The 18455-nt window shown below is 35.5% G+C and overlaps 3 protein-coding genes across 5 annotated transcripts; all 3 read left to right on the top strand.

Annotated features, from left to right (window-relative positions):
- Positions 1 to 104: 104 nt before the first annotated feature.
- On the top strand, positions 105 to 6533 carry LOC141614423 (F-box/LRR-repeat protein At1g67190-like). Of its 3 annotated transcripts, none has more exons than XM_074433176.1 (3): positions 105 to 305; positions 1638 to 2899; positions 4879 to 6533. In XM_074433176.1, the coding sequence occupies exons 2-3, from the start codon at positions 1684 to 1686 to the stop codon at positions 5199 to 5201; spliced, it is 1539 nt and encodes a 512-aa protein (XP_074289277.1). In that variant the 5' UTR covers positions 105 to 305; positions 1638 to 1683; the 3' UTR covers positions 5202 to 6533. The 3 variants fall into 3 exon arrangements, with proteins under 3 accessions (XP_074289277.1, XP_074289271.1, XP_074289278.1); XM_074433170.1 differs by having other exon boundaries at positions 1644 to 2899; positions 4879 to 6532; XM_074433177.1 differs by lacking the exon at positions 4879 to 6533 and having other exon boundaries at positions 110 to 305; positions 1644 to 3218.
- Positions 5472 to 6323, top strand: LOC141590126 (F-box/LRR-repeat protein At1g67190-like). Its single transcript, XM_074410737.1, has 2 exons — positions 5472 to 6140; positions 6234 to 6323. The coding sequence occupies exons 1-2, from the start codon at positions 5472 to 5474 to the stop codon at positions 6321 to 6323; spliced, it is 759 nt and encodes a 252-aa protein (XP_074266838.1).
- A 1671-nt stretch (positions 6534 to 8204) lies between the features above and the next one.
- LOC141614420 (F-box/LRR-repeat protein At1g67190-like) lies at positions 8205 to 17241 on the top strand. Its single transcript, XM_074433166.1, has 3 exons — positions 8205 to 8312; positions 9038 to 10931; positions 16550 to 17241. The coding sequence occupies exon 2, from the start codon at positions 9049 to 9051 to the stop codon at positions 10333 to 10335; it is 1287 nt and encodes a 428-aa protein (XP_074289267.1). The 5' UTR covers positions 8205 to 8312; positions 9038 to 9048; the 3' UTR covers positions 10336 to 10931; positions 16550 to 17241.
- The last annotated feature ends 1214 nt before the right edge of the window (positions 17242 to 18455 follow it).

Here is an 18455-nt window from a genome sequence, read left to right as displayed (position 1 = left end):
TTTTATAGATATTTGATTATTTTATAAAATTGCAAAAATTAGTTACAAAATCACCTAATTTTTTATTCATTCGGTCTGGACCGAAACTGACGGACCTTAGATCGGGCCGGAGCGAAAACCGAAACTTCAAAATGTGTGTTCGCCTCGCCGTTTCAAAAGGTTGTTTACTTTTGTTTTTACTCTTTCTCTCTGTTAAATAAGCCATCAATTTCAATGGTACTCCTTTTTTAGCCTCAGTTTTCCAATAATTTCAATGTTGTTGGATCGTAATCCGGGCAATCTTTCCTCGCACTCTACTCAACTGGGTACGTTTCAATTGTCTTCTTTAACAGATTTTACACTCACTTTCTTCAGATTATTGTTAATCTTTGTAGTACTACTTGTTCATATTTGTGATTTATGGTTTGGTAAGTATAGTTGCTAAAGTTTTGATCTTTATTGTGTTTGGAAGTGCATAATTGGTCTAATTACTCTTATGTGATTATATTGGGTTAATGGGTTCAGTGGCGGAGTTAGGCGAGGGCTAGCAGGGATGTTCGCCCCGAACAATGAAACAAATTAAAATTTTAGTTGAAATTTCCGGCCTTTTTTCTAGTTTAGTTTATTACATTAGTAGTACTTCGCCCCTGCTGAAATTTTTTGCCCCCGATGTCAAATCCTTGTTCCGCTGTATATTGAGAATGATGCAGTGTTACTTTTATATTTTTTCTGAAAGTATTAGACTGTGATATGATTAATGACTTAATTAGTACTTGTTCCCTGAATCCCTGCTGACCCCCTTACGTCAAATCCTGGTTCCGCTGTATGTTGAGAATGATGCAGTGACTTTTATAGTTTTGCTGAAAGTATTAGACTGTAATATGATTAATGGCTTAATTAGTACTTCGCCCTAACTGAAATTTTTTGCCCCCTTGGCTTCAAATCCTCTATTGACGATGATGCAGTCTTACTTTTAGGGTGTGTTTGGATTGATGGATTTGGAGGGAAAAGAAAGGGAGGGGAACTAGGGGATTTAAAATCCCTTGTTTGGATAGCAAATGAGGGTGGAGGGAAATGGAGGAGGAGAGATTTGGAGGGGTCCAATTTCCCTCCTCCAAGCCTAATCAAAATCTCTCCACAATAGGCAAGATTTGGAGGGAAATTGTATCCAAACACCCACACCCCATTCCCCCTCCCCTTCCCTTCTCTCCCTTTCCCTTCCCTCTTTCCCCCTCCCCTTCCTTTCCCTCCACTTTTGCTATCCAAACACACCCTTATAGTAAGTATTAGACATTTACTGTGATATGATTAATGGGTCACTAAAGTGGTTGCATTTCTTTCTCTTGTGACGTAACAGTCATTCAGTGCAGTTCTTGATGCAATTTTCATTTTGGGTCATTTGGAAACAACCTATTTGTGTTGCTTAACACAAGGGTAAAGCTGCGTACACTCGACTCTCCCCCCTACCCCGCAATTCGCGGGATCCTTGAGGCAGTGGGGTTAATGTTGCTGTTGTTGTTGAAGAAGTAACCCCTTAATAGCTACTGCTGTTAGTTTAAGGGTTAAATTTTGATGGTGTATAATTGTATAAGAATTCTAAAGATGTGTTCTTTTTGTTGAATTTGAAGAAGTAACCTTCTGATGTCTATTGTTGTAAGTTGTAGGGGTGAATTTGATGGTGGATAACTGGATATAGATTATAGCATGGACAATCTTCCTGTTGAAGTGGTTGGGATCATACTCTCACGTCTTGAGGCTGCTAATGACGTGCTGCGTGCCTCTAGCACATGCCGGAAATGGAGAATCGCATTTCGCTATTATCTCCGCTCTCTCAAATTTCACTTTGAGGATTCGCCTGCTTATTTCAAAACGAAAAGCGAAATTGGGAACTTTATTACAAAAACAATTTTCCAAACTAGTGGCTTACAGGAACTGTCAATTACAATGGAGGATGGTGATGAAGGGCTTTATCCTTATCCTGCTTCTACCGTGACTGCTTGGCTTTTTTATGTGAGGGAAACTCTAAAGAACTTGTGTATCCGTGTAAAGACTAACGCTGATATTAACCTTCTCGATATTTATGGAAGACAAAAGTTGGAGAAGTTGGTTGTTTTTTACAATACCATCATGGGTGTAGAGCCTAAGTACCATCTGCTTCCCTGTCTCACTTCCCTTTCCTTGAATCATCTAAGCATTTCATCGGTAGATTTAAACCTTCTCTTAACTGCATGCCCAAAGATCGAGACTTTATCCCTGTTTTTAGTGGATATCATGGCGTCAAATGATCAAGTAACTTTAGAGTTGGACAGCCCATCATTAAAGGCTATATATGTCAAAGAGATGACTTTGGATAAGTTCATTTTAGAGGCGGACTCTCTTGAAGAGTTGCATTTGATATATTGTTGCATTGGGCAAGTTAATTTCCTCGGAAAGGGGAGTTTGAAGCATTTTGAACATAAGAATTATGACCATGAGGATCAGGTTAGTCATCTTGATTTGGGTGAAGTAAATCTTGAGATTGTTGATGTCAGCAACTTTAGTAGGCTCATATTCCGCCAGATGATCTTTAGATCTTCTAATTTGAAAGTTCTCCGTCTTTGGCCTGGATATATGGACGGGTCATATTTGGCAGCCATTGCCAAAAGCTTTCCCTATTTAACAAATTTTTCATTTATATGCGACGAAGGAGAGAATTGGCTTGATTTTATTGAGGAGGGCTCTTATCAATTACAAAATTTAGTTGTCCTAGAAGTTGGATGGACCGAGATTCATGACCAATTCTGTCCAGTTCTGGAAAGTTTCCTTGAAGAATGCCCCAACCTAAAGAAGTTGAACATTCACGGGGAGGTTTCTAATACCCAAACGCCTGAAGAATATCAAATATTGGCGGATTTAACTTCCTCTATGATTCGGTTAATGCGTAAGTACAGCCATGTTGATGTGCATTTTAAGTACAAGTAGAACAACAATTCAGATTGATGAAACACATTCTTACCTGCAGAATTATAGCTCTTTATTTATGCTCTATCTTTTAGGGCAACTTAGGCATGAACCGACTTGGGGTAAATGACGTGCATCAGATTCTGCCTTTTACTGCTTGAAAATTGTTTCAGCATGCAGCATACTTCTTTCGACTGTCTGTAGTTTGTACTCGTCATTTTGACCTCTATATGATCTCAGTGAACTTTCAACTTCGAAGCTGTATTGCTTAAGCTAAGCATACTTCTTTCGACTGTCTGGCATACCCGTCCAATACTTTTAGCGAGCCCATTTTTATTGTTTGTTAACCATTTTTTTAATATATTTTTGTGGCCAAGCTCGCTGAAATAACGGGATGGGCTAAATGGGCCGACCCACACCTGATAAACTCTAGTATTTAGCTAGTAGCTACGTGACCAAAAACCTTGTCCCCGCTCGACGCTTATCTATCCTGCATTCCTGGGTGCTATTTGACCCATGACCCTTTAAACGAACTAATCACAGTTTCAATTATTCTCTTAATACTGAGATCACGAATTCTCATTTGTGACGGGCATGTCCGTCGTAAGTTTGCGACGAGTCAAATACTGCTCATCTGGGGTAGATAAGACAAAAACAGAGTGTCTAGGGAATAAGAATTTGTTTTGTCTTATCTACCCATATAGCTACATGGGTAATACCTGACCCGTCGCAAGACAAGGGAGAGTAGCTGGACGGAGATATCTCTGTCTTATGATTAAAATGCGGGGATGTAGCAAATTATCCTCATAACTTATGTACTATGTGCAATTCAACCCCCTAAGTTTCACTTGTAGCAAATTGCCCTTATAAGTTTTCAAAAATGTGCAATTAAGCCCAAATCAATTTTTCTACCATTTTTTAATTAAAACGTATTATTTTCTATTATAAAAATCATTTTAAATATGTCTACTAAAAATTAAATACAATATTTACATATTCAACCCCAGAAGTTTGCCACTTTTGCACGAAATACCAAATTTTGTATCCGAAAAACTTAAAGAGGTCATAACTCGTGTTTACGAGTTCAGAAAGTGACGATTTTTTTTCCAAATCGCTTATCTTTCCGAGAACTACAATTTGGAAACAAAAAATTGTCGCATTTGGATCCGTTACTAGGAGTTATTGTGCGTCAAAGGTTTTCCGACCGAACAAATTTTGAGTGATCATATCTCTTGGTCACGAGTTCCAAGCTCGTCAAATTTTTTTATCAAATCATAGTTCTCGGAAAGATGATCGATTTGAAAACAAAAATTTTCACTTTCCGAGTTCCTAAACACGAGTTATGGCCTCTTTAAGTTTTTCGGATCAAAAATTTGGGTATTTTGTGCAAAGTGGCAAACTTTAAGGGTACCACGTGAATTATCCGTTTTTCTACTTTAGTTTATTACATTAGTACTTCGCCCCAACTATAAAATAATTAAATAATTTTATAGTTTTTTTAAGTATTAGACTGCAATGTGATTAATGGCTCGCCAGAGTGATTGTGCTTCTTTCTCTTGTGACGTAGCAATCATTCAATGCACTTTTCGATGCAGTTTTCATCTTGGGTCATTTGGAAGCAGCTTATTTGTGTTGCTTAACACAAGAGTAAGGCTGCGTGCACTCACTCTCCCCCCTATCCCGCAATTTGCAGGGGCCATTGAGGCACTAGGTTAATGTTGTTGTTGTTGAAGTAACCCCTTAATGGCTACTGCTGTTAGTTTTAGGGTTGAATTTGATGGTGTATAATTGTATTCCCTTTGTGTTGTCCAAATCATTTGTTTGTCGTTTTTATTCTTTGTGAGGGGTATTTTAATCAAAGGCAAATAAATTATTGGGACGGTGGGAGTATATAAATTATAAAGATGTGCACTTTTTGTTGAATTTTAAGAAGTAACCTCCTAATGTCTATTATTGTAGGTTTTAGAGAGTTTAGGAATTATAAAGATTATATGATGGACAATCTTCCAGTTGAAGTGGTTGGTATCATTCTCTCGCGTCTCAAGGCTGCTAATGATGTGGTGCGCGCCTCTATCACATGTAGGAAATGGAGAAACGCGTTTCGCTATTTTCTCAATTCTCTCACATTTCACTTCAATGATTCGCCTGCTTACTACGCTTTGGACAGCAATATTGGCATGTTTATTACAACAACAATTTTCCAAACTAATGGCTTACAGGAGTTGTCAATTACATTGGAGGAGGGTGGTGAAGAGTTTTCCGCTGCAATGGCGACTGCTTGACTTGCTCATACCAGGGAAACTCTAAAGAGCTTGTATTTCAGGGTAGAGACTAGCCCTGCTATTAACATTCTCGATATTATTGGAAGACGAAAGTTGGAGAAGTTGGCTATTTTTTACAATACTGTCATTGATGTACAACCTAATTACCATAGCTTTCCTGGTCTCATTTACGTTTCTTTGAATTATGCACGCATTTCGGCATTGGATTTGAATCTTCTCCTACATGTCTGCCCAAAGATCGAAACTTTATCTCTTAATGCATTGGAGATCATGTTGTCTGATACTCAAGTGGCTCTAGAGTTGAACAGCTCATCATTAAAGGCTATATATATCGAAGCAATAACTTTGGTTACGTTCATTTTAGAGGCTGGCTCTCTTGAAGAGTTGCATTTGAAATTTTGTATCATCAAGCAATTTACTTTCATCGGGAAAGGGAGTTTGAAGCATTTTGAATTTGAAGGTGGTTATGTTGATAGTATTGATTTAGGTGAAGTTGTAAATCTCGAGGTTGTTGATGTAAGCGACTTCACATTTAGTTGGCTCGGATTGTACCAGATGATCTCTAGATCATCTAATTTAAGAGTACTCCGTATTTGGGCTGGATTTATGGAGGAGATTGTATATTTGGAAGCCATTGCCAAAAGCTTCCCCTATTTAACGAGTCTTTCATTTGGATGTGACTTGGAAGAGCATTGGCTTCATTTTGTCGAGGAGGGCTCTTATCAAATGCAACATTTAGTTGTCGTCGAAGTTGGATGGGAAAAGATTCATGATCAATTTTGTCCAATTTTGGATACCTTCCTTGAAAAATGTCCTATCGTAAAGAAGCTGAACGTCCATGGGAAGGTTTCTGCCACTAGAACGCGTGAAGAATGTCAAACATTGGCTAATTTTACGTCCTCTATGATTCAGCTAATGCGGAAGTACATGCATGTTGATGTTTGTTTCAAGTTCGAGTAGAACAACACTTCATCTTGATGAAACACATTTTTACATGCGGAAGTAAAGATTGTTTTGCTCTATCTCTTACAGCAAATTGAGCATGCCTTTACTGTGTGGAAGACTGGAAATTCTTTCAGGATGCAGAATACTTCTTTTGACTTTCAGTACACGTCAATTTGATCACTTTCTGTCTTCAATGATCTCAATGAATTTTTGGAACTTTTAAACCTTCGAAGCTGTACTGCGCAAGCTTAACGTTCTGTCATTGTATCAAATTTCTTTTCTTGCATGATTAAGCCTTTTGAATCCTGATACTTGAATCCTAGCTCGATGCCTGAAAGTTCATTCTTCAATCTTTTTAAGTTACTGAGACTGGTGCGGAAAAACCTACGCTAATTGATCATTGTTTCGGCTTTGGTATGTCTAAATGAGCTGTAATTTCTTTCCAAACACCCTGATCTCACATTTTCAGAAAAGAGAGAAATATTGCTGATTAATGCCTCTCCCGGCTAGAGAAAAATATTGCTGATTCCGCCATGAAGGAAAGGTAAGCAGCTTATTCCATTTTTAACTCGTAAGAATTTCAAGTTCATGTATATTGATTCAACCGAGTATCAACCATCAAACGACACTAGTAATTCCCGTGAACTGGAATTCATGTGTTTTGTCGCGAGTAACCAAACGATCACTTAAACATAATTTTAGGCTCCACACTTCCACTTAAAGCAATATCCAGAGCAATTTTTATCATCTTTTTACCAAAATCAAAAGATCCAACCTTTTAGAGCTTGAGATTTAGACACCCACCGTCCACAAGGAGAAACATCGACCCCAACTTACATGGTGATGTCAACTATTTTAGTTGGTAAAGTTACTTAGCAGTTTGGGAGTATTTATGACTTGGCCAAGATTGAAACTGGTTAATATCATTACGAGGTCGTTAATGTTTTACATAAGGGTTTATTAGATGACTTCCTGAATATATGTGATAGCCTATGAATCAATTCAAAGTTTATAAAACATAGTCTCGGGTTATTAATAACTTCTACAAAATCGCTCTTGAAGGTGCTTGAACTCCCAAGCCATAATAACTTTTACCATGGTAACAAATAACAAGTATGCGATGTATAAAGAATAATCTAAACTTCCAAACCACACAATAACTTTATTGACCATAAAAGAGCTTAAACCTAAAACTTCTATACTTACCCACTCCATGTTCTAATGGTAAAGTTCAACCTTTTAGGTAGTAGTGTAGTACTCCCTTCAAACCAGACCAATGATAATATGGTAAAAAATAGGAAAAAGGAAAAAAATATGGGCAAATATGGAAAGTAAGCTGAATATAATAAGGATTAATGTTAGGTTGGTGAGAGGCCCACTACTTGACATTTGTGTAAATATAAGAAGGATATATGGGTATTATTGGAAAAAAACACTCCATTTATAGTATGTTACCATTGGTCTGGTAGGCTAGACCTAAAAATCCGGAAACCCGACCACCCCAAAATGCAAATCCGAAGACTGGACTAGCTAAGATTAGGGCTGAGCAAAAAAGTCTAAACCGTATTTTTAAACCGAAATCGAACCGAAAACCGAATTATGGAGTCGAATATTCGGTTTTTTTTTCGGTGCGGTAACCGAACCGGATTTTTTTACTATAAAACGGAGCGGATTCGGCTGTAGAAAATTCAAAACCGGGGACCGGTGTATCCTTTTTAGAAACTAAAAAGTCAAAATTAACGTAAATTCAAAACCGGAAACCTCTTTTTAAACCGGTAACCTAGTTTTTCTATGTGTTTCTATGCATTTTATTGTGCATCTTTCTTGAAACCGGTTATGAAAACCGGAGCGGATAAACCGGTTTTCGAATTCGGTTTTTAAATTCAGAAAAAACCGGTTAACCGGATTAATCCATAGCGGATTCGGTTTAGGAAAAAAGCCAAATTTTAAAACCGGTTACCGAACCGGTTTGCAAAACCGGAGCGATAACCGGTTTTGTTCCGTCCTAACTAAGATGGGACCCGAACCGAACCCATTAAATCCAATCTTCTAATAATCCATCAATTTCAATGGAACTCCTATTTTAACCTCAATTTTCTAATAATTTCAACGTTGTTGGACTGTATCCTTTTCTGGGTAATCTCTTCTTGCACTATACTCAACTGGGTACGTTTCAATTTTCTCATTTGCATTTCTTTAACAGATTTTACACTCTCTGTGGTGCATTTTTACAATTAAATGATCATACTTTCTTCAGATTATTGTTAATCTTTGTAATACTACTTGTTCATATTTGTGATTTATGATTGGTATAAGTATAGTTGCTAAAGTTTTGATCTTTATGTGTTTAGAAGAGCATAATTGGTCTAATACTCTAATGTGACTTATATTGGTAATTTGGGTTAATGGGTTTAGTGGCGAAATTAGGCGGGGGCTAGCAGTGGTGGTCGCCCCTTGAACAATTGAAATAAATTGAAGTTTTTAGTAGAAATTTTCAATCTTTTTTCTTGTTTACTTTATTACATTAGTACTTTGCCCTGTTGAAATTTTTTGCCCCCTAGCGTCAAATCCTGGTTCCGCTGTATTTGTGATATTGAGGATGATGCACTGTTACTTTTATAATTTTGCTGAAAGTATTAGACTGTGATATTGTTAATGACTTAATTAGTACTTCGCCTCAACTGTAATCTTTCGCGCTGGCGTCAAATCCTGGTTCCGCTGTATATTGAGGATGATGCAGTGTTACTTATATAGTTTTGCTGAAAGTATTAGACTGTGATACGATTAATGGCTTTTGGGTTGGATATAAATTCTAAACTTTTGTTAAATTTAATTTATGATTTAAGAAGTAACCCCTTAATGTCTACTGTTGTCGCCTTGTCGGTCTTTAGGGTTGGATTTGATGGTGGATATAGATTGTAGCATGGACAATCTTCCAGTGGAAGTGGTTGGGAACATACTCTCACGCCTTGAGGCTGCTAATGACGTGGTGCGTGCCTCTAGCACATGTCGGAAATGGAGAATCGCATTTCGCTATTATCTCCGTTCTCTCAAATTTCACTTCGATGATTCGCCTGCTTATTTTAAAACGGAAAACGAAATTGGGAACTTTATTACAAAAACAATTTTCCAAACTAATGGCTTACAGGAACTGTCAATTACAATGGATGATTATGAAGTGCTTTCTCCTTATCGTGCTTCTACCGTGACTGCTTGGCTTTTTTATGTCAGGGAAACTCTAAAGAACTTGTGTATCCGTGTAAAGACTAACGCTGATATTAACCTTCTCGATATTTATGGAAGACAAAAGTTGGAGAAGTTGGTTGTTTTTTACAATACCATCATGGGTGTAGAGCCTAAGTACCATCTGCTTCCCTGTCTCACTTCCCTTTCCTTGAATCATCTAAGCATTTCATCGGTAGATTTGAACCTTCTCTTAACTGCATGCCCAAAGATCGAGACTTTATCCCTGTTTTCAGTGGATATCATGGCGTTAGATGATCAAGTAACTTTAGAGTTGAGCACCTCATCATTAAAGGCTATATATCTCGACGAAATGACACTGGATAAGTTCATTTTAGAGGCTGACTCTCTTGAAGAGTTGCATTTGATATATTGTTACATTGGGCAATTTAACTTCCTCGGAAAGGGGAGTTTGAAGCATTTTGAACATAAGAATTATGTTCTTGAGTATGGTGTTAGTAATCTTGATTTGGGTGAAGTAAATCTTGAGATTGTTGACGTCAGCAACTCTGCGTGGCTCAAATTCTACCCGATGATCTCTAGATCTTCTAATTTGAAAGTTCTACGTCTTCGGCCTCATGCTTATATGGACGAGGTTGTATATTTGGAATTGGAAGCCATTGCCAAAAGCTTTCCCTATTTAACAAAATTTTCATTTATATGCGACGAGAGTGAGAATCGCCTTCATTTTATTGAGGAGGGCTCTTATCAATTGCAAAATTTAGTTGTCCTAGAAGTTGGATGGACCGAGATTCATGACCAATTCTGTCCATTTCTGGAACGTTTCCTTGAAAAATGCCCTAACCTGAAGAAGTTGAACATTCACGGGGTGGTTTCTAATGCCGAAACGCCTGAACAATATCAACTATTAGCGGATTTAACTTCTGCTATGATTCGGTTACTGCGTAAGTACAATCATCTTGATGTGCATTTTAAGTACGAGTAGAACAACACTTCACTTTCATGACACACATTCTTACCTGCGGAATTTGGGCATGAATAACTTGGGTGAATGGCGTGCATCAGATTCTGCCTTTTACTCTGTGGAAATTCTTTCAGCGTGCAGAATACTTCTCTATCGGTTCTTTAATGATTCCAGTGAACTTTCGACTCTTTGAAGCTGTATTGCTTAAGCTCATCATTCCGTCATTGTGTCTGGCATGTATCTGCATCACCTGTCCATGCTGGTGCGCAAAAACAAGTGAAACTCTTTTATTTTGCTGCAGTAACATTTCTGTAAGATCCATAACTGGCCTTGCCTTCGAAGACTTTCTAGACTCGTACTTTTCCTTTTAATAACACTTTTGATGCAGGTCATGAGAACCACTAAATGATTTCATGTTGCTGATAATCTGAAATGCGTGCACTCATTAGACCGACGACATTACCTAACAAGTCGATGTTAGTATGTACAGTCAAATTTCCTTTCTTGCAGGTTTTGGCTTCTTCACCACAATTAGATCAATACATTTTCAGCAGTTTAGCTATCAACTCAAGACAAAAACATACCCGGGACTCGGGAGACACTGTCTTTTAGTTCAGGTATATACTGACATGATTATGCATTTATGTCCATTGAGCTTTGATCCCTGAAGCCTCAACTCGATGCCTGAAAGTTCGCTTTTTAATGTTTATAAGACACAGAGACTTGATGGGCAACCAAACGATCACTTAAACAAAATTTCGGGTTCTGCTTAAAGCAATATCCAAAGCAATTAGGATATAATGATTTAATTAATGATTAGTGAATGATTATCATCTTTTGAGCAAGAGGTTTTTTCTATCAACAACTTGATAGCAAAAGTAAGAAATTTGAAACAAATGCCCCGACCAAAACCAAAAGATCAAACCTTTTAGAACTTTAAATTTAGATCCCCACCCGCCACCGTCCACAAGGAGAAACATAAAACCCTACTTACACGGTGATGTCAACTGTTTTAGTTGGTGAAGTCATTGAGCGGTTTGAGAGTATTTATGACCTGACCAGGATTGAAACCTGTTAACAAATAAATGTTTTTTTTTTTTTTTTTTTTTTGGCACCTGTTAACAAATAAATGTTAACAATTGCTAGAGTTTCTAATTTTTTTATGGATGTTTTTTTTTCCTTCGCCCGATTATTAATATATCAGGAGTACCTAATAATCGAAATAAATAAATACTCGTAGTAAAGATTAAAGAAGAGAACATATGAGAAGTTTGATAGTTGCTATCAAGACAATAAGAATGATAATGAAATCATAAGAATGATTGGCCATTTTTAATACCAACAAGCTAACTTTGTTTGTTCTTTGTTATTGTTACTTTATCTTTTAGTTGATTGGTTTTAGTAGCCTTGATTTAAGTACAATACACTTGCAAATCAACTATTTATCATAGATTATCCATAACACAAAAATATTATTCAAGTAAAGGATCACACGCTTGCATTTCTATAGTAATGTCTTATCTTTACATCCTTTTTCCTTTCCTATTTTATCTTGATGTGTTTGCACTATTAGAAAGTTCGTCACTTAGACCAAAAAACATTAACATGTCACTAATAGATTAATGACATAGTTGGAACATAAATCTCGAGTTCAAATGAATACAACTGTGTTAGAACTCAGTGTGAGTATAATAAGACAATTGCGATGACTACGAGTTTCAAACCAGCAAGGTCATGAGTGTCATTTCTCAATGACTATAGGCTTTGTTTTCTCTGACTTAATTTCAGCTAATTTTAATTCAGCTCAGCTCCATTCAGTTAGGTTTAGGCATTTAGCTCAACTCTACTTTAATTAACTCTAACTGTTTCACATCTATTTAGTTCAGCTCAGCTCCATTCAGTTCAAAACAGGGTCGGGTGATGCTTCAAAACAATCTACTTTAAGTTGTTACGTAAAGAGCTACGGTCCTTTGGGGATTCGATCTCGTCTCATCGGTCATAGAAGAAAAACTATTGATATTGACATAAGCAATACATTAAACATAAGTTTAATGCTTAAGCAAAGAAGGGACTATATGATACATTAATTAATTAGTTAATTAATGAAATTTGGAAGTCTAAAGATTAATTTACAAACAAAGGATTACAAGCAACATAGTTATAAAATTGAAGTAAAATTAGTTTAAATAGAACTGCAGCATTCATGCATAGAATCTTTTGATTGCCTAATCTCTCAAGTTTCTTATTTTATCTTAAACAAGTGTTTAAGTTGCACTAAGAAGTTGAAGAAAATTAAAATATTGCTTGTGTAAGATGAAGTGTTAAAAGTCTAACCCATTGAACGAATGCCCACCTGAATCAGGGACTTTTATTTATTTTTTGACCAATCATTTGTTGTATAAGGAATAATAGGTAAAAAGCATATTTCATTAACAAAATAGTTAACTAAGTGGGTTTGATGTGTTGGTTGCTCACTTTATCGTTTTAAGTGGTCTGAGTTTGATGTGTTGGTTACTCCTGTTATTGATTTTCGTGATTCTGGTTTGATGTGTTGGTTGCTTCCTTTATCGCTTACAGTGCCTCGATGACTTCGATCTATCTGTTAATGAGAATTGAACCTTTTGGCCAATTGTCTACCTTCTCCGAGAGCACCCACGTACAAGGTGTTTACTCACCGCTATCAATAGTTGACATTCCGATTTACACCCAAAAAACAAATACGAAGTGTTAAAACGATGAGCTTAACATTATAAAGGAGGAAAAAAAATACTATGTGTTCTATTTCCGTTGGTTTTGGTGAGGAGTATCCTATATCTACAGACCACAATAATAGAACTTATTTAGGATACAAGAGAAAGATTAATGTATTTTCCTTTTAATTTTACTTTTTTATTTGTAAGAATTAAATCAAATTTCTGACAACTTGTTTTAATAAATGGAAATGAATCCAAATTGATTGATGTTATTTCTACCATTTTGTTTTTCCTAATTTCAAACTTTATCTTATTTTTTTTATCACTAATTAAAAAATTTCCCAAATGGTAGGTGTTTTTGTCTTTGAGAACAAGGTAGAAGAAATTATGGGCCAACAACACCCTTAATACAAGTATATTTTAGTACTTTAAACCCTCAAATCATTTTAACAACTCATTACCTAATGAAGAAATAACAATATCATCTATCTAATGAAGTTAGTAAGAGAATTAGAGAACCTATCACATATAAAAGTTAATTAATTAACCATTAAACATAATACAATTGGTCCTCTAAACATATAAACCACAAATGAAGAAATTTCTATTAAGAGAATGGAATCTTAATGGCATGGTTTTAGGTGATGACAAGGATTTGATATTGACCTCTTAACAAAGGAGGGATATGATAATGCCAACTAAATCCCCCCCTAAATCCATTGTTTTCAATTATACACAAGTGGATTTGTTTTATAATGTTTTGGTTGACACATATTTAAGAAGATAAGCACAATTTATTATGAGACTAATTAATTATTAGCTCGATAACTCGAGAAAATTTTGTTATCGATATTGTTATTATTGTACGAAATTACGCTCCATTGATTATACAAAGTAAATTTTATTATTATACATATACATCTGTAAATAAAAACCGCCTTACAAGAAACTAATTGTATTAGACAATTAAGTTGTGAATTATATGGTACTAAGCCCCATGAGTTTTATCACACCAATAAGTAATTTGTGTGTTTGAAGTATAAAACTATAAGATTGACATACAATATTGCTTCCATATAATGTGGGATTATGTAATATGATAGGCAAACCAAGTTATTTGAGTCTATGTCAGCTTGAGTGTATTGGATTAGGAAAAGTTGAGCCCATTTGGTAGTCCATTATTCCATCATCCATTGGCATGCTAAATTTAAAATACCCATAAAATGTAAGGCTAATTAGCAAAAAATTACCATGAAAGTGTAATAAATTAGATTACTAGATTTTGTGCCCGTACGTTGTACGGGTTATAATATTGACTCGTCTCTAATTGTAACTTTGCAATTGCGAAGTTATGTTTACTTTCTTAACATTAGTTTTCTCGTGAGAATGTGAGTATATACAAATACATTGAAATATTTTGTTTAGAATATGAGTATATACAAATAAATTAACCTTTTCCATCTGTTCTTGAATAGCTTCTAAATATTCAAACATCAGTAGAGTCTAATAGGTACGCAAGTGTTTTTTGCAATACTTTGTATATTTTAGTTATCTTTTTTTACTATAATAATGCCATCTCATACTGTATAAAACTAATACTTTGTATATTATTTTAGTATGGAGTAATTAACTAAATATAGCACGGGATCAATTTCTTTATGCTTGTTCCTGAAGTAAAAAGCGTTCCATCTGTTCTTGAATAGCTTCTAAATATTCAAACACCAGTAGAGTCTAATAGGTACGCAAGTGTTTTTTGCACTAACTCATTTCATATGTATAAAACTAATACTTTGTATATTTTAGTTATCTTTTTTTACTATAATAATGTCATCTCATACTGTATAAAACTAATACTTTAATTTGTATATTATGTTAGTATGGAGTAGTTCATAAAGTAGAATACTCAGATACGTACCGCTCAAAATAGTTATTTGAATATAAATATCTTTAATTTATGATTTGAACAAAAATTAGAAGATAGTCTTTTTAATACCTCATGGATATGCACATAACACAATAAAGGATTCTAATCACCAACTAACCTTTCTTCTTGGATCAATTTATTGTATAGATACCATCATAGACTGGAAGTCTAGAGTTTTATCGCTAGAAAAATTAAAAGCTGATCGGCAATTTGGTTTTGACTTATATCTATGATTTTCATTTTATTTATTTAAATTTGTATATTTGTTTAATCAGTTAACATATGTGGAGAATAAAGAAATCATGTGAATCAACCTCATGTAGTCATGTCTACTATCTACAAAATTGAATTCGATTCTCTATACAAATATGGGGTATAAAAACTAAAGAGTCCAACCGTCTACTTTACATGTTTTTGGCTCAAGAGCGCGTGTCCAGGCCTTAATTGAGATTATGACAATTAAACCATGTAGTTGTGTGAGAAGTGGTTAAAGAATTACTCAATGTGTTTGGATCCTCTCCAAGATTCTCCTCAAAGACTTTGGAGGAGGGTCAGCTTCTTTTCTATGGTCAAGATCATTTTGTCTTTCCAATCCTATATCCATATTATTTATGATTATTATAAAAAAAAAAAATAGAACCATTTTCCTCTTCCGTAGCTTCATCATCAATGGTGGTCCAAGAAATTGGTTCATATAGCCATGCCTTGCCACGGTGCCACCACCCCAAATATCCACCCCTAAGATCCACGGAAAATCACCTTACCGTTATTTTTATCATACCGTTATTTTTTCCGTACCGTCACACCGGAGAAATAGAAAGCCACTTCGGAGCAGCCTTGAACTTTTTCCTTAATTTGTCTACTTCAAAATTTAGATTGGATGAAAGAAATAGCTTGGTACACCTATATTGATTGGTACAAATTAACTGATATATATATATTAGGATACACAGCTAGGGTGCTCTTTGTTCCCGAGAACTGGGTTGTAAGCTCTTCTGGTCATAGGTAACTTCCCCTTATCTGTTCTTTCTTTCCTTGGTATTGGCGCAACATAAGCGATAGGCCCCATAGATAAGGGCTATGGTCTCCAGCATACAAAAACTCCAACATTTGTACCCGTATAAGTAATAAGAGAAGTAGTTGTCCCCTAATTCCTTGCTTTTAGCGGAGAGAGAGTGATAATTAATTCTGGTTCTATTCCGGCATCTTTATCTTTCCCGCGAGCCAATTCAGTTGATCAGGATGGAAATACATATGAAGATACGATCTATAGGCAATGGACTCTATTTGTGGTTTTTTTTGTTCAAATCAAAATACCCTCAGAATTAATACCAAAGATTCATAACAAACCTATATTACGGATACTATTTCCCCTCACAAAATACTCATTTGCCATAAAGTGATAAGCACATGGGGTACTCCACCTTGTCCCCCCTATCATTTTGTAAGAGGTCTTTACCCGTTTATACGCCCCACTCGTCTATACCAAGACCTATTGTATTAACATATAGAGTACAAAACTTCCGCAACTATCGTATACGGAGTATTAAACTATTAGTTGTCTCACTTTTAAGCAATCTGAACTCTATTTTCTGAAAAAGCCATTTTTCCATGACAGCTCCACTTCAAATACACGTCTTGGTGACTTGGTGAACCATGGAAGAGTAGCAAAAGTGGGTGGGCCGCTGTTCATATACATGGCTGTTTGTGTAGGCTGGAAGCATGTGGTAGTGAGTGATTTCACAAGGTGAGGATTGTGCAGAGAAGGTGTTCGAGGAAATGTGTGATACAAACCTGTGTATTTCGTCAAAAGATGCGATAATATCTAGTGCACCCCAGGTGTTCGACGAATTGTCTCAACCAGTTTTAAGCACAAATTCAGGTCAGATAATTGAAGAGAACCAAGATCTCATATATAGTTTTTGACAACAATAATGAAATACAAGCTGATGATGAGTGTACTCATGGACATGGGAATGAAGAAACACAAATTGATGCAATAAGCTCATCTAATTTTAAGCACAAATTCAGCATTCCGTGGACGAAGTATACGAATTTAGGGGTGAATCTGACCAACAACTTTGTCAAGGACATTCAACCCGATGCACACAACATGGATGCAGACAACATGTTCGATGAATTGCCACATCTAACTTTTATCATAGATGGGGGAGAGTTGAGCGTTGAATTACATGGGTTGTTAAAATTAATGGGGTATAAATAGAGGATCAAATTGTATGGTTGTTTAAGTAGTTGTGTTTCAATAGAAGTCTTAGCATGAGGCATGACGTATTAATGCATGTTGCTTCTACATTCTTTATCTCTATCTTTTTAAAATTTTATCATTAATATTTTTTTAAATTTTTCTATTATTTATCTATTTAACGTGTTTCATTAAAATTGGAGTCTCTAGAATTGCCTGAAAAAAGCCTCTTTTATATATATATATATTGATTATGATAGAAGCTGTTGAGTTGCATTATCTTCAACTTTCAAAAAATTGGTACATTTTATGAATAAAAGATATAAATTATACACTATATGCTTTCGTAATAAAGAGATTAACACCATTGAAAAATACCTACGTTGCACCGAGAAAAAAAGAACATTTGAAGGACTATATTATTTGATACAACAATTTATGTAAGACCATTACACAATGTCAGTTATTAACTGTATATCCATGGTAGGCACTTTATTTGATAATCATTCATGAAACTTTGTTATTTTGAGCTGAAACGGAGTTGAGCCGAGTTGAACTGAACTTAATTAAGTTGAACTGGAATAAAGTAAAGTGTAGATTTAAGATAAATTGAGCTAAGTTAAATTGAACCGAGCTCAATAAAGCTAAATTATACTAGTTCAACTTCATTAAAGCGAGCTGAAATTGTGTTTAAGATGAACAAAAAACCTTCCCACCATATAACGATATTACACAAAATCGGTTTTTACTTTCACCAACTTTGTAGCAAAGAAAACTTTTATCTCATTTCCTCATCCATGTCAAATTCATTAAACTAAACAAAACATCTTGCATTTCCTACATAGCATTCGTACACCAAAAGAACCAATAACATAACACAGGCGGTTTAAAAGGGTAAGACTCTAGATAGAGTGGAGTAGGAAGAGTTATTTTAGTGGCTCCTTTCTTTGACCCCACATTATTATATTATCAATATTCTTAATTATTTCCCATAAACCTTTAATTTAATCACATTACAATTAAATATATTTATTCATCAGACTTAGATCAACTGATAAGAGTTGATCTACCTTAATTAGAGGTTTCGGGTTTGAGCCATGCAAATAGACCTGGCGAAATTGACCAGTCCCAAATGACCCGATACAAATAAATCGATCCATATCTGACCCAACATTTCAATCAAGTATCCGTGCTTAACTCGTAACTTCAATTTAGCCGATTAAATATGTCTCAACCCGATTATTTATTGTTACACACAGTTTATTAGCCCTAAGTAACTTGAAATAGCTAAGTCGAACATGACCCGACCCGATCAGACTCA

Source organism: Silene latifolia, chromosome 1 (assembly GCF_048544455.1).
Source record: "Silene latifolia isolate original U9 population chromosome 1, ASM4854445v1, whole genome shotgun sequence".
In the NCBI taxonomy this organism is placed as follows: domain Eukaryota; kingdom Viridiplantae; phylum Streptophyta; class Magnoliopsida; order Caryophyllales; family Caryophyllaceae; genus Silene; species Silene latifolia.
The sequence above is the reverse complement of the archived record's forward strand: the minus strand, read 5'-3'. Positions and strand labels throughout refer to the sequence as shown.

Coding starts and splice junctions, on each gene's coding strand:
- LOC141614420 (XM_074433166.1), top strand. CDS start 9,049: ATGGTGGATATAGATTGTAGCATGGACAATCTTCCAGTGGAAGTGGTT.
- LOC141590126 (XM_074410737.1), top strand. CDS start 5,472: ATGTTGTCTGATACTCAAGTGGCTCTAGAGTTGAACAGCTCATCATTA. Junction 6,141..6,233: donor GGAAGTACATGCATGTTGAT/GTTTGTTTCAAG, acceptor TATCTCTTACAG/CAAATTGAGCATGCCTTTAC.
- LOC141614423 (XM_074433176.1), top strand. CDS start 1,684: ATGGACAATCTTCCTGTTGAAGTGGTTGGGATCATACTCTCACGTCTT. Junction 2,900..4,878: donor CTCTATGATTCGGTTAATGC/GTAAGTACAGCC, acceptor CTATTATTGTAG/GTTTTAGAGAGTTTAGGAAT.